Below are 15791 nucleotides of genomic sequence, written 5' to 3'. Positions count from 1 at the left end.
TAAGATAAACGTCTAAAATAATATTTTGCTGAAAAGATTTTATTACTGTATTACAAATTTTTACCTTTTTGAAAGAGACAACCGTTCTAAATGGACGCATAAAAAGACTGGTTCAGACAGTTTTCGTGTGTGGCGAAGCTCGGACAGATCTGTTCTGGTGTCCGACGGACATATCTTTGCATGTGTGCTTAGCTAATGGCGGCAAGCTCTTTAGAGCTATGTTCTAAACTTCATTAATTTAGAGAGGTGATGGCAGAATTGGTCTACGTTTTGTGAAAATAATTTAAAAAGATTTAAAAAATTGTAATATATTTGCGATTTGCTTAAGACGGTAAGCACTTGTTAAAAAATCTGTGTTGTCAACGTATTTTTTATTTTTGGGACATTGTTCGTACACAAGACAAAGCAAAACAGCCAGAGTATTAATTATTTACTAAAATAAAATAGCTTCTTCTTCTGAGGTATAGGCGTATTAATGGTAGTAGATAGTTTGGGATTTTGTATTTGTATAGTTTATGAAACTGTTATGCCATAATGTGTTTTAAAATCAAGGGATTTGGTTACAGCCTTCAAAAGGCACAAGAAGATAGTAACCGTAGAATGACGCTAATAATTTTAAATACCGGTATTATCAAGAGAAAAAATAGTTAATATCGATATTACCGTTATTGACATTATTATTATTATTATTTATTTCTACTCCTGTTTAAAGTAGCATCAATTACATTTGAGTTATATTATAAATGATTATGTAAGTATTATAGAGTAAAAAAATATCTAAATACTACATAACCCTTTTAGTCCCACACAATTTGCCCTAATATATGTGAATTTTTTATTTTTAAGGTCATTGATATGCATTTTAAATAAATAATGTTATGCATATGTGTTTCTAAATTTTAAAGCTATTTTTGTGTACTTTAAACAATAATATTTAGTTGTTAAAAATATTTATTTACTTAAAAAAATAAAATTTAAATAGAGTCTAAAATAACACCCAACAATACATTTTATTTATTACTTATTTTATTTATATCGTATAGTTATTAGACGGTGTAAATAAAATACCTTATTTTTGTGTATTACTGTAAGTGGTGCCTGCCGCTCTACCAATATTTTAAAATGTGCTCTAGGGTACAAAAAGATTAGGAACTCCTGGTCTAGTACAATCTATTTTTAGTTACTAACAGAAAAAAATAACATTGCATTGTTTTCCAATGTAAACTGTTTTTTTTTTAATAACACACATTTCTCGCAATTTTTTCGAATACGATTTATATTTAAATATAATTATTGAGAGACTTACTAATTTTTAATAATTAACATACATATAATGCGTAGCATATTTGGTGAACTATTTGGATAAAAATATGTCTGAATAGAGATAAAAATATACAAATAGTAGAAAGAATTTTTTATATTCAATACTTGATTTTATTTTCACTTCGCCAGCCATCCTTATCATTAAAAAAGCGAGTAATTTCTCTGCTACATAACAATATTACTGGGAACTGCTAGGTACCATGCGTATATACAAAAATATCAAACATGGTAAATTAAATTTTAAAATTTGGGTGGTGGAATTTTTCCCACAGGTCAGACTCTCTTGGACTGAAAGGGATAATATTATTATACTTTGATCTCCTACCCCGATAAAACTACTTTAGTTAATCCCCTGTAATTAGCATAATTTTATTCTATGCTTTAGCTTTCAAACAATATGGATATCGTCGGTAATACCGGTATCGGTACTACCGCTATTGTAATCTAGCGCTTGCTGCAAGTGATTGTGAATATATCTGTGTAGAATTATATCAAACAAGTTAACAGGTACCGAACGGACAGCGACCGGTTTGAAGTTTTCGATACTCTTTACACCTTTTTTGTGGACCGGAGTGACTTTGGTACATCTTAACAAAACAGTAAACGATGAAGTATTAAGCGACAAATTGTAAAATAACTAATAATAACACAACATATTTAACATTAATGTAGTTTACACATACCGTTACTTAAAACCTGATGTTGTTTTGCACCTTTTACTTATAAATTAAAAATTACATAACCATTTAAATTCATGAAAAGAATGTTTATTTGTTTTAAAAAAAAAACAAAATCAATTATTTGTTAAGGTTGCATAGAAACTACAATACACAATGGCTGTAATATAAATATCAAAAATCACTTATTTGCATGATATAAATCCATTCTAAGTACAATTACGAGAACTCATCAAGGCGGTAAATTAACCCCAGTTTTAGAACGTTTCTTATTATACTTTTTTCAACCCCAAAATTTGCTCATTGTCTCTGAGATAATGGTACGTCGACAAAAAAACACTTTCACCCTTTAACAGCTTTTTCCTAAAATTAATTATTTTTCGTATAAATTTCCATTTCATCACCAAATGTCGACAATGTACGCTGACGTAAATATCATACATATTATTTTTTAATAAAATATGAACTGATAAGCAGGAAATTGTGAGAGTAGTACCCGAGGAAAATATAGCAAGAATTTGAATAATACTATGATTGTTAAAAGTTTGGCCGGTTTGCATTTGAGGTCATTTAAAGTTTATTTCAATGAAACGCCCAAGTGCTAACTGTTACCCAACTACAACAGATTCATAAATATACATTGTATAATACGTATAAACCGCATGTTTATGTATAAAATCTAATTAGAATAAACATTACGAGAAATAGGAATTATCATCATAACATTTGCCGGTCAATCGGTATTATTGTAATTTAAATCAACGCAACACCGCAAATTCTCAAATAATTAATTACATTTCAGGGATTTCATCAATTTCAACCCCAGTGGATAAACAGATCACAGACACGAACATGTTGAAATAATCAATTTAGTCAGGGATGCTGCATATACCAGTCGACTGAGTATCAAGTCAAAAATTCAATTTCATGCAATATATACATATGTATATATGTATAAATTAAAATATGAATTTATTATTCAACAATAATATATAGTATATTAAAATTAAATTTTATGTATATTTAAATATATATTTGTAATTGTAAAATATAATGGTAATGAAAACATAACTTTAATAATATTCGAATGAGCATAATTTTACATATTAATCTTAACTAATCAAATTAATTTTATATTAAAGTAGAATGTACTTTGCTTATTAAAATAATTATGATTATTTGTGTATTGATAAAGTGGCCATTATCGAAACTGAATTTACACGTCGAACTCTCCAAAATTTCTTTAAGGTCGAAGGGGAAATTTTTTGACGTTGTTATAAAGAAAATTCGTGGAAAACGTATACTTAAAAAAACGTCAATTTAACGAGCCTGGTTTTCGTTAAATTGCCATGTGTCTTACTTACTTACCGAAAGTCATCTTTTTGTGTTCTCGTCTGGGGTAAATATTGTATATTTATGAAAATTTATATACGCGAACGAAATACTATTTTATTATAAAATATTTTATGTGATATATTATGTACCTTACATACTAAAATATATTATTTATTTTACGAGAAAGCAAATTATCTAAAGTATAAATAAAATTTCATCGACTAGTATCACCATCAGTGCCTTGAAAGACATTTATTTATGACAAGTATTTTTTTACATTATAAAACAACATAAATAATTTTATAAATTCACTTCAATTTTTTCTATGAAAAATCAAAAATTCCTAAGCTACGTTAAAATATATTTATATAAAAATAAAGATTTGCTTATTTATTTGGCACTTAAGTTATTTTTTTAATTCTAAAGAAATAATAAATATCTCATTTAAATTAATTGAACCTTTATAAATAAAAAATACATTATAGATAAAATTATTAATACTAACATATAAAATTGATTAAAAAAAGCGTAGCTTTTATTCTATAGATTTATTTTTAATAAAAATACAAATTTTCATTACAAAAAATAAATAAAATATTACTCCTACGTTCAATATAATAATACAGATAGCTTATCAAAGAGATTTGCATTTTTGGATTCCCATATACATACGTATATGTAAATCTATATGTGTGTTCAATAATGGATGGAGAAGATGTCTCTCGACACATGACTGAAATCCCAAACATCGCCCACTCCATATTTCTATTATTTCTCAAATTTAAATGCCAAATTCTGATTAAGCCTTGAGTTATAGATTTCGATCCTGTCATCCTATATTTTTTAGTCCCATAAAAATGGCATTATGAAGCACAATGATGAATGAAAGTATATGTGTTGCTTGAAAACAATTGGACCTTTTGATTAATTTTCTGTTTTATATTATTATTTATAGTACATGCTAAAAATAAATAAATATATGTACTTTCATATTACATATTTTGAAGTAACGAGGAATATATGATTATTATCTTAAAGTGACTTTTTAAATGTTAATGTAAAATTCTTGACATATAAATTACTTTTACTTTTAAGTGAATATATTTATTACCTCGTACGCGCCATATAAAAAGAGATTTTTATCCATATATTACGCGAACCTCTACAAAGTGTCTTTCAAACGTATAATTATAATGTATGTTCTAATAATGATATAGTGGTATAATAAAACATTCACATTAAATTATCATGCTAATAATCCGTTTAAAAGCATTGAAAAGATCCTAGGAGAAAAATCATATATCACGTTTTGCTATTTGTTTAATTTATTATATTTAAATAAAAAATAAATATACCAATATTTTTACTTTTGTTATATACTTGTATATAATATTCGATATTTATTCTAATAAAAATGACATAAATCACTTTTTATGTTCGTAGATTTATTATAATAAATACATTTCACATTTTATAACAGTCTTTGTAGACACAGCACAAAGAGCGCAAGCCAATCTTCAATTTTAATTGCAATGGTGTTTATTTTAATTTTAATTGCAAGTAGATTCATAGTGTCTTTGAAACAAAGACACTATTATCACTTTTATATACAAAGCTTATATTATACTCAGCCATAAAACAATTTATAGAGTATCATACGTTTTATAATGTTTACCAATATAAATATTAAATTGAAGTGTCCTACATTTTTTTACTAATAAACCATTAAAAACCCTGTCGAATGCCTTGTCAAAATATGTATATATTACATCTACTTGAATTCCTACACGAGAGATTTTGTCAACGTTTTGGTGTAAGAAACCCATGCTGGTGGTCGAACAAAACTTGCCGAAAGTGATATATAGATAATTATTTTACAGTTCTTTACGCACAATTTTTGTGCATTTCTAAAGATTGAAAATCAGATTAAAAATACGATTTTGAGGAGCAGCGACGCTGACTTTAAAATTAAATCAGGTCCAGATGAACGCCCCTTGTCTTCAAAACCGTATTTAAGATCTGAGCGCTGTTTCCTCAATTGATGGTCAGTACTGAAGTACACAAAAATATAAACAACGAAGCGGAAGGCAAAGTATGTATACAACAGTATTATACATACATATGTGTGTATACAAAGACATCTAAACCTGATTGCCTAAAACACCTTTATTTATAGTAAGCTATGGGATATGGGTACCGAGGATGAAATTAAATTAACGAAAAAATACATACAAAAACAATTGGACATGTTTTTAATTTAGATTTCATTCGCAGCAGACATTTCGCTGTTTTCCTTCATCAACATTCGCGAATGTAATTAATTTGTTGGCATAAGGAAGAAGGTCCGTTTCATTATTAATTCGAGTTCAAAACCCGCTTTAGCCCTCAGCAACTATCACTTAACCTATGAAGTGCTCGAACATTTGTTAGTGACACCGTACAACTATTTTAATTATCGGACTTAAATCGGGACGATGATAAAATTTATAATTTAATTTTATACGCACTTATAGAATCGAACGAGATTGTATTACGCCATAGATAGCCGGATCGTTTTCCGATAATATTGCAATTACTTAATTTGCTTCCTATAAACGGACAGCTTTTTGGTAGGGCGGGTTATTAAATGTAACAAGTTCGACAAGAAATAAATTTATGTTTATCGCCAAGTGACTAAAAATGGATTAAAATACATGTACTATACATAAATAATTTTAATCGCTTTAATATTAAAAATTAAATTCGAAAATAAATATTTATATAATGTACATTCTTTCTACATACATTTCATTTTAAACTCTTGTACTCCCTATATGCTACTTGAAAATTAAGTGAAAAACAAATAAAGCGTGTATGTATAATAATATACAATATAAACACTAACAGTAATATAAATTACTTTGAAAAGACATCGACATGGCGATATTTATAGCAATATAAAAAAGTACATGACTCTGATTAGAAAAAGCTGTCTATCACGCCTCCACTTCTCAGTTTGTTTTTATCAGAAATCCATTTATCTCACGTAAGGATGAGTTGCTTGTCAATTTTTCCTGTGAAGATAAATCTGTGAGATCTGGCTGTTAATGATGAATTAAACATTATTTTGAGAAGCAAAGATTTTAATAATAAATTAATAACACAAGATATTTGAAATTGCAAAAAACATCTCAATTTATATTTATTTATAAGACTGATTTTTCAACCATGAATTTTTGAGCTGTCTAAAGATATGCAAACCAATTGATTTAAAACACTATGGCATATTATACATTTTTACAACCGTTGAGCAAACGTTATATTATAGAATCGAACATTGTCATATATCAATAAAAACACATTTACTCAGAAGTCCACTTAAAAATAATCATATTCACAAAATATCTTCACTATCATTGCGGATATATGGCGTCATTCCTTTATTTTAAACTGATAAACAGGTTTCATTTCCGCTTACAGTTATTTCTATAAACAATACAAAAGTGCTATTAATGAAACTGCAGAACATCAAAGACGAGAAAGATTTACCTCCACATTGCTTTTAACTGCAGCAATAGATCTGAGGTGACGAAAATTTATTTGTAGATAAATTTTAATCCTTTAATAATTATTTGACTGCTTTCTCCAACAAAACAGCGCAACGTATACATAAAAAATCGAAACAAGAAAACATATGAAACATAAATAATGTCTCTTGTTTATTTTTTTTTTAATTTAAAACATAAAACAATTTCGCTGATCCTTAAATAATATTTTTAATATAAGCCGTATAATTAAAGTAAATTGGTCCTTTTTCGTAAATTTAATTTATTGTACTGTATTTATAATAGTGCGATCTTAATCATTTTTTTGCAGTAGATATTAATATGTTTTTATTTATTTCATAAATCATAGTACCGATAATTGACGGAATAAATTAAACTATATAGCTAAAACAGGATGATCCATAAAAATGAGTTGTTTGGAATAAATTATTTTTATTTTTATCTACTTTTTTAAATTATATTAAAGAAGACATTCAGAAAAATATAAGATTATTCAGGTGTGCACCATCGCGTTGCAAACATTGTTCATATCTGAACCTCAAATTCATTTCGCGTCCATGGCCTCCCAGAAGTCCTGACTTGCCTCTTCCTGATTTTTTTCTCTAGGGATACTTAAAGTCACGTTTACAACAACTTGTTGTAATTTCTGGCATTTTCTTTCAATTGGACTGTCGCGACAGTCCAATTGAAAGAAAATATTCGAGAACAAATGGCTGCTATTACGCGCAAGTGAAGAATAATAAATATATGGAACGAAAAATTCGCGCTTATTTTGTAAAAACAAATTTTAATTCGTATTTAATATGAATAAAATAAAATTACTAATAATATAAACAAAAATTTCTCGTTACGCTGCTGAATAAATCTCGTTTTTTATTTTGTTGATAATAAAACAATATTATATGTTTTATAAATACCAATTTTGCTTGTATTGAGTCAAACGTTCAATAGAAAGAAAAATTTTATTTTATTTAAAAAAAAATAAAGACTTGTGAAAAGCAAGGAACAGTTTTTATAGTATTAAATGTTAATAAAAAAGAGTTGTGAATATTTTACCTAAATTATACACAAATAAAACAGAATTAGGAATATTCATATGATAAAAACGGGGAAAAACTTTTGTCATTAATTGATAATACAAAATACATTGTTTCTTAGAAAAACTAAAAGCATGTAATGAATAGTACACATATAAAAAGCAAAAACTATATTCGTAAAGCTCTGACGATTATTTATGGATCAATTTGTTGTTTAATAAAAATAGTGCGTTAATTAAATAAAAAACCCTAATGATTATATTAAATGTTTCTAGTATTTTGTAGTTTTTAAGCTATTTTCTAAATAGAAATAATAACAAAAAATGTCATAGGTTAAATAACCTATGAACTTTTTTGTACACGATTCGTTCAAAAATTTCGTTTAAAATAAAAATGGATTTTTATGGTATTTTAATGGTTCTTGCCATAAAATGAACTATGCAAAGTCTTAGCTAAAACAGAATTTATAATGCCAAAGCAAAATACACCTTAAAGATGTAAAAAAACTTTGCGCTCCGGTGATGTAGACTCGGTTTACATGTTAAAAATATTGATATAAAATTATAAAAACACGAATACTATTGCAAAATAATTAATGTTATAATAATTTGAAACATACTTACTATTAAAATATATTTTTTTCTAAATAAATGCCAAAATTGAACGCATTAAATATTTTAATGCAAAAAAATATACACATGCAAAAAAATGCAAGGCAAAAAATTCGATTTATATATGTATATATATTTGCGAAAAAATCGGTCCACGATTCATAATATTTATAGACACACTACACATATACATTGATATAAAGGCCGAAGTAAGAATTAGGCTAACTCCAGACAAAAGAACGGTGATGATACGTCTGTGGATAGAGTGACTTGAGAGGGATTAAAACACGAAACCCGGTCTGTGCTTACAGGTGTGTGCGCAGATTCCTCTCGCGGCCAGTACCCGGGATGCTGTGTTTTTCTCAGTGGCTGTTCGACAGCCCTAGCAGTGGCACACTGCTCGCCGGCCACTCCGTCGCGACCGCTGCGCAAACTTTTATCGATGGTAGCGACTAACTTGCATGACACTTTTTCTATACTATATTTTTTTATAAATGCTTCATATTGTTTAATGCATGCTTAAAGCATTATTAAATATTTTTCTCAATTCTTACATATATTTTATTATTAAACTTTTTTTAGCTTTAATCAAATTTATATTTAGAAGATTTTTAAAGCTTGAATAAAATTGTATTTATGATGTTTCATTGTGAGTTTAAATTTATAATGTAGTATTTTTTTGCCTTGTTCGAATCTCTATATAATTGTTAATAAATGTAAATGTATATTAATATTGCTTTTCATAAGTAAAATTTATATAATATAAAAATATACACATTGAAAAAATTACGGGGAAAGGGGAATGGCAATTTTTTGTAGTATTACACTTTTTACCATAATATCTAATGTGGTCATATGGATAATATTTTTTTAAGCTATGTATACTTTTAATATGTAATAATTAAAATTATTTTGCTTTAACTTATATTTCTTTTTAATCATATTGTATGGTTTCGATATACTATTTTTTAACAGTAAGTGTTATATTTGTATATAATATGCTATAAGAACGCCGAGTTACTGCATTTTACAATAACATAAAGTTTAAAAGTTGTAAGTGGAAATTGTTGTATACTACATATTTATTTTTTATTTATGTTATATACTATATATTTTTTTATTTGTGTTTATTCATATTTTATTATATTTTGACAAAATATTGACAGTATCTAATAAAATTATTTTATATTTTCGGATATTATGTCGTAGTCATCTTTAATGTATATATTGATAAAAAATCATTTTATTAGCCGATTATATTTTTATTTATGTATAAGACAAAATAAAGCATACCAAATTTTTATTATGAGAATAAATCTTTAAACTTTAGAATTGCACGCTTTTTGAATAATAAGCTACATTTCAATGATTTCTTACAATAAATTTTATATGCTTTATTTTGCCTTTAATGATATATTAGAATATGTAAAACCGGTTTTAATAAGCAACCATTCATACAGTAGACATTGAAAACTGAAACACAATCAACGATATTTATTATATTTATATATATTTGTCATCGCTTTGTTTAATAAAGGGATCTATAAATTGTATAAATTAGTGTCTGACCATATTAATAAAATAAACTATTCCTTTTATTGGAAGTCAGAAGTAGCGTTTTTGCATTACTCATTGGGTAAATCCTGTATTTGCATCGCATAAAATCATGACATTCAAAAGATTTACCTTTCAAAAGTCACGTATGAATATTATGCGAATTATCGTGGGGAAATAACTCTCAACGACATGCTTAAAACCGCAAATTTCACTGTCACGTAACTACGAATACGAAGGGGAAATAGTCACTTAATGCGCTATATTACTTTTACGACCGCATAAACGCATTACTATCGAAAACGACGATCAAATCTTTCACCTACAAAGTTCATGATGTGTAAATATTAAAAAATCGTTACATTTTTAAGCACTTATGTATTAATAAACTATTTTTTTTATAGTAATACATATGCTATACATTTAAAATTGAAAAGCCAGTAATTTAAAAATAAAATGACAGTAGCAATTATAAATTCTCAATACCTTTTTGATAAATAATCAGTAGAGCTACAATTAATGTATTATAAATGATTTAGTATACAAATATTTTATGGTCAATTCTTATAAAGCAATTTAATAAAGCATTATGTCTAGAAATGCATTTAATTATTCGTTGTTAAAATATGCATTCGAAATATTACTATACAATTTAAAATTTAATAATACGAGACAAAATATTCACATATTAATTAATCAACAACTTACCGTTTATTTAAATCCCTGACAACCAACAAATGAAATTACATACCTAAATAAATAAAGATTACATTATTCCATTGTTATTAAAAGCAACACTGTTTTTAACGTACACTTACTTAAAAAAATATCCATATAGTATTCAGATAAATTATTCTTCATATGTATGTATATGTTTACTTATTATAGAAATAAAAAATTGACACCTAAGTGTTAAAATATCTTGCTACTATTCTTTAAATCACTGATTTTCTTTATAATTAGCATATTTAATAAGTATTTTGCTTGATATTATTTTATTTATCTCTGAAATTTTTAATTGTTAGTTACTTATTTATTTTATTTAATAAAAATGCTTATAATTTTGTAAATTCTTTTTACATGAAAATAATCATTTGATACATTAATAAATACATTAATATAATTTGTTACGTAGTTTTAGGTTTTAATTACAACACAAATTATTTTTGCCACGAATTTGATTATAAATGTATGTAAAATCGCTCGTTTTGACTAAGTCAAAAAATTCAGTGTTTGCTACTTAAATTATGATTTTTATTTTTATTTTACGAAACAGAAAATTTTTGTAGCTTGATGTAAATTTCTAATGATTATTTGTGATTTTAGGACACGTATTTTTTGATTTCATAATTCATTATGTCTATAATTGTTTGGTAAAATACCAATATGCATTCGAAATATTACTATTAAACATAATATTTAATAATAAGTATCAGATCCTTAAATTGTTACAAACCAATAAATTTTATTAATTATTTAATTAAATTATTGCATAAATAAAGTGACAACTTTATACTTATTTGAAGCAATTTTTAATTTGTAACGTACATATATATTTATAAAGATTTTATTCTTTAAATCACCAAATAAATTGCTTTAAAATTAACGTATTTTTTTGCTTTTAAATTTGTATGATTAGTTAAATGTTTATTATATTTTTAATTTTTTTTTGATGTGAAGAATTAGTTTGTATTGCTTTTGATCATTATATAAATTAATAAATGGATTAACGTAATTTTCAATTCATTATTGTTAAATAATTTTAATTTAATTGCAAATTTTATTATTTTTTTCACAAAAAATCAATACATATAAAATTAATCCTTGTGTCTAAGTCAAGAAAATTAGTTTTAGAAATTACTATAAAAATTGTGTTCGCTAATTTTTGCGTAGTAATAATTTTTTTAAACTTGCTGTAACATCAAAAACTTCAAAACTAAAAAATACATTTTAAATTAGTTTAATGATTACAATATATGTGATTTTATAGTTGATTTCATAATTCATTATATCTAAAAATGCATATAATTATTATTTGGTAAAATATCAACACCCATTCCAAATATTAGTATTACATATATTATTTAATTTTAAAAATCAGATCCTTACATACAATAGTTACAACTATTTAATTACATGATTGCATAAATCAAATAAAATCAAGAAATATTTACAAAATTTAGTCATTTAAAGTAACACTTTTTTTGCGTACAATAACTAAAAAAATACTATAGATAATAACAATAATTAGTAAATTTATAACGTACATATATATACAATTAAAAAATTGGTAATAATATATATAGATTTTATTATTTTAATTACCGAATAAATTGCATAAAAATTAACGTAGTTTTTTGCTTTTAAATTTGCATGATTAGTTAAATGTTTATTTTATTTAAAATATTTGCCTATATTAGTTACATATAAGTAAAAAAATTTAAGTCAAAACATTCAGTTCTAGAAATTGCTACAGTAATTGTGATCGCTAATTTTTGTAACTTGCTTTAACATCAAAAAACTCAAAAATATATTTTAAAATAATTGAATGCGATTTTTAGATCCCAATCTTTTAATAAACTTATTTATTTCTTTTTTGTCAAAGGCGATGGGTTTTTTGTAAAAACAATTTTAATTTATTATCGATCACATCATGAAAATAAAATCATTTAATTTGACTTTAGAATCAATATACGTCATATTTGTGACTGTAAAAAGTACGAAACTGCTTTACTGTATTATTTGCATCATATTTTATATTATATACCTTTGTTGTTTATTTAGAGTGCATTGTACTTGAACTGCCTAATTAAAGCAATCATCGTATATAATGCCACTTCTGATAAATTCCCAATTCCAATAATTCCACGTAATATATGCATATGTAATTCAAACTAACATTTATACATTGAAAAATAAATAAACAATAACACCTGAGTATCCTATTTTTTTTCATTGCCGAAAAAAATAGCATAAAGACAGTTTACCATTAGAATTAACGCCATCGGACGTGTCACTACAAACGTCCTCAGTTGTAGTACACTAACACTGGATTTTCTAAAGTCCGGTTTGTTCGTAGCAATACGTCACAACGTAGAGTACGTGCCTATATACGTTGCTTCATATTTCGCATTTCCCTTATTACCGTGTCGATCGCCGACCTGTGCGCACGCTTTTTATTAATTAATTAATTAAATGAACAACATCGTAATTTTTTGTCATTAGAAAAGTGTTTTTTTGGTGCACCCCGAAGGACCCTGCTGAGCTGGTGGACAAGTTTTGCAAGATGATGCACCAGCATCTGACGAGCGTGTTCGAGCATATCGGCAACTTCACTAAGAACAACTTGACCTGCTCGAACAGCAAGCATGTGAAGGACAAAGACAAGAATCATGTGGCTAGCAGTAATCACACGTGTCCTGCTCATCCGTCCAGTTCACCCGCCCATCACGCGCAGAGGCCTGTGGGACAGTCCTTGGCTCCTTTGAAGAAGCCCATGAAGCTCAGAAACGTCTCCAGCAAAGCTGAAGCTTACGATTCGCTGTACTTCAATACTACGCTGGTGAGTTATTTTAATTATTTTTTTATACATGTATGTGTATTATCAATGTTTTTTTGTCATTGAAGATGTTGCCTTAAATCATAAACATATTTAAAAGATGGTTTACCAAATGTGCTATACTTTGCATCATTTTTATTTATTATTATAGTCATAGTTAAAAGTTTATACAGAAATATATTACGATAGGCTTAGATTATAGCAATGGGGTTATACTTGGTTAATGAATACAAATGATCAAACTCAATCAAAATATGTCATTTTCATACATTAACACATGCAAGTTTAGTTGTCCATTAATATTGTATTTTAAAATACATTATTCTATAGTACATTATATTGAAAAATGCATTCATTCAGATGGTTCTTAATATTTTAACGCCTCATATTTCTAATGATATGATTGAGTATTTTAATATGTCCAATATGTCTAATATTCTAAATAATTCAACCTTATAAAATTATAACTTATTTATCATAAGTCTTTCATTGCATAATGACAGGCGTTAGTCCAATGCGTTACAGTGGATGTTGTGAGACACTAGCCTGAAATTATTAACATATATTTTATTAATATAAACTATGATTACATCTTACTATCAAAAACTGTTACTATGCACTTCCAAGTCCGATTTTTTTTAATGAATCATAACGATATTCATCCGCTGAGTTTAAAAAATCTAGGAAAATCTAATATTTGATGATTTATTGAATTACAAATCATTAGGGCCCATATTTATTTGCACCCATGGTTTTTCAGGATATACCGGACTTTATTTTATTAAATTATTTAGCTTACCAGCTAATTTTTACAACAAATAAATTTTAGTTAAATATACATAAACAGAAAATAAGATTATAATTTATTTCTTAATGCACGAAGGTGTTTTTAAATTCCAATGTTTATGTTAGTTACCCATTTTTTTGATGATTTTTAATGTGTCGTTGATAGTTATTTTTTCAATTTTCTGATATATTTATGTAAAATTCATTAATTAAATTGCAATTTAAAATCGTTGTTGAAATATTTTGATCTATTAGTAATATACTATAAATAGTGTCAATATTTACACCACTTATCAACCAAAATAATTTTCGGCAGAAAATTATATCCTGTGATCCTCAAATGTTAGATTAAAATCTATAATGTACTGAGATAACGAAAACACTTGAAATCACATCAAGCAATTAGTTGAGTAAGCATATAAAACATAACCATAAATAAATAAATGATTTAACAATAAATTCCGCGAAATATTTCTTGTATTTACAATTACACCACATTTTTATATCTGATGGTTAACAAAATACATTACGAAGCTTTTAAATACACAAATTAACACTTCGCTATATCTAAAGTGCACTTAAAAAATTGATAAACTCAAACAAATACGACCTTGTAAAATAACTACGTTTTATACAGTTGTTTTGTTTTGATAATTAGCTTTGCGTGTACTATAACTATTTCATTACCTCATAAGCACTTAATGTGTCTTTTGGCTGCTTAATTAGAATATTAAAGTATCTATTATATGTTAATATATGCATTAAAATAGTAAACAATAAACTTAATCCTTTAAGCTTTGCGGTCGAAAGTCGAAAATTTTTCAACTCTATTATTCATTCAGTAATACAATGCCACAAAGCGAAAGCTCTGTATTTAATGTCGCATTGGACGCGAAAACTGAGCTTTCATCGGTTTATTATATTCTAAATGGAAAATTTACATTTTATTTGCATTTTAAGTGTGTTCGCATTTAAAATATTATTCATAGAATAGGTTTATGTAAGCGGTAAAAATTTAAAAAGTCTTTGTAAAGCGTATTTTGCACTATGATCTTATTTAGTTGCAAGATACTAATATTTAATAAATGTATTTAATTTACATAAGTGTTTATCTCGTACATTCAAAAAGAACAATAGAAGTATATATGAATAGAATTGAGGTCAATAAATTTAGAAAAAAATCAGGCAGTAATAATATATTTTTTAATATGATGATTGCTCATCGATTTCATTGAATCTAATGACCCGGACGTTATTCTTTTAGAAAATCGAAGCAGTCAAAAAAACTGAACATGTAATTCTAAGATATCATATCGCTAAAGGCGATACAGATATCACAGTGATAAAAATGTTAAAGTTTTGAC

At 26.2% G+C, this 15791-nt stretch overlaps 1 protein-coding gene across 3 annotated transcripts in view; it reads left to right on the top strand.

Annotated features, from left to right (window-relative positions):
* Positions 1-8871: 8871 nt before the first annotated feature.
* Nos (Nitric oxide synthase) overlaps positions 8872-15791 on the top strand; it is a 101444-nt gene continuing 94524 nt past the window's right edge. The window contains exons 1-2 of one of the 3 annotated variants that reach the window (XM_088182273.1): positions 8872-8973; positions 13308-13644. In XM_088182273.1, the coding sequence (XP_088038399.1) occupies positions 13369-13644 (276 nt within the window). In that variant the 5' untranslated portion in view covers positions 8872-8973; positions 13308-13368. Of the gene's footprint in view, positions 8974-13068; positions 13181-13220; positions 13645-15791 lie in introns of those variants that run through there. The other 2 variants (XM_088182272.1, XM_088182271.1) reach the window with 2 other exon arrangements.

The sequence above is a fragment of the Plectrocnemia conspersa genome, unplaced genomic scaffold (genome assembly GCF_051122295.1).
Source record: "Plectrocnemia conspersa isolate PC_06_02 unplaced genomic scaffold, ASM5112229v1 ptg000003l, whole genome shotgun sequence".
In the NCBI taxonomy this organism is placed as follows: domain Eukaryota; kingdom Metazoa; phylum Arthropoda; class Insecta; order Trichoptera; family Polycentropodidae; genus Plectrocnemia; species Plectrocnemia conspersa.
Note: the sequence above shows the minus strand (reverse complement) of the source record. Positions and strands in the feature narration are given on the sequence as shown.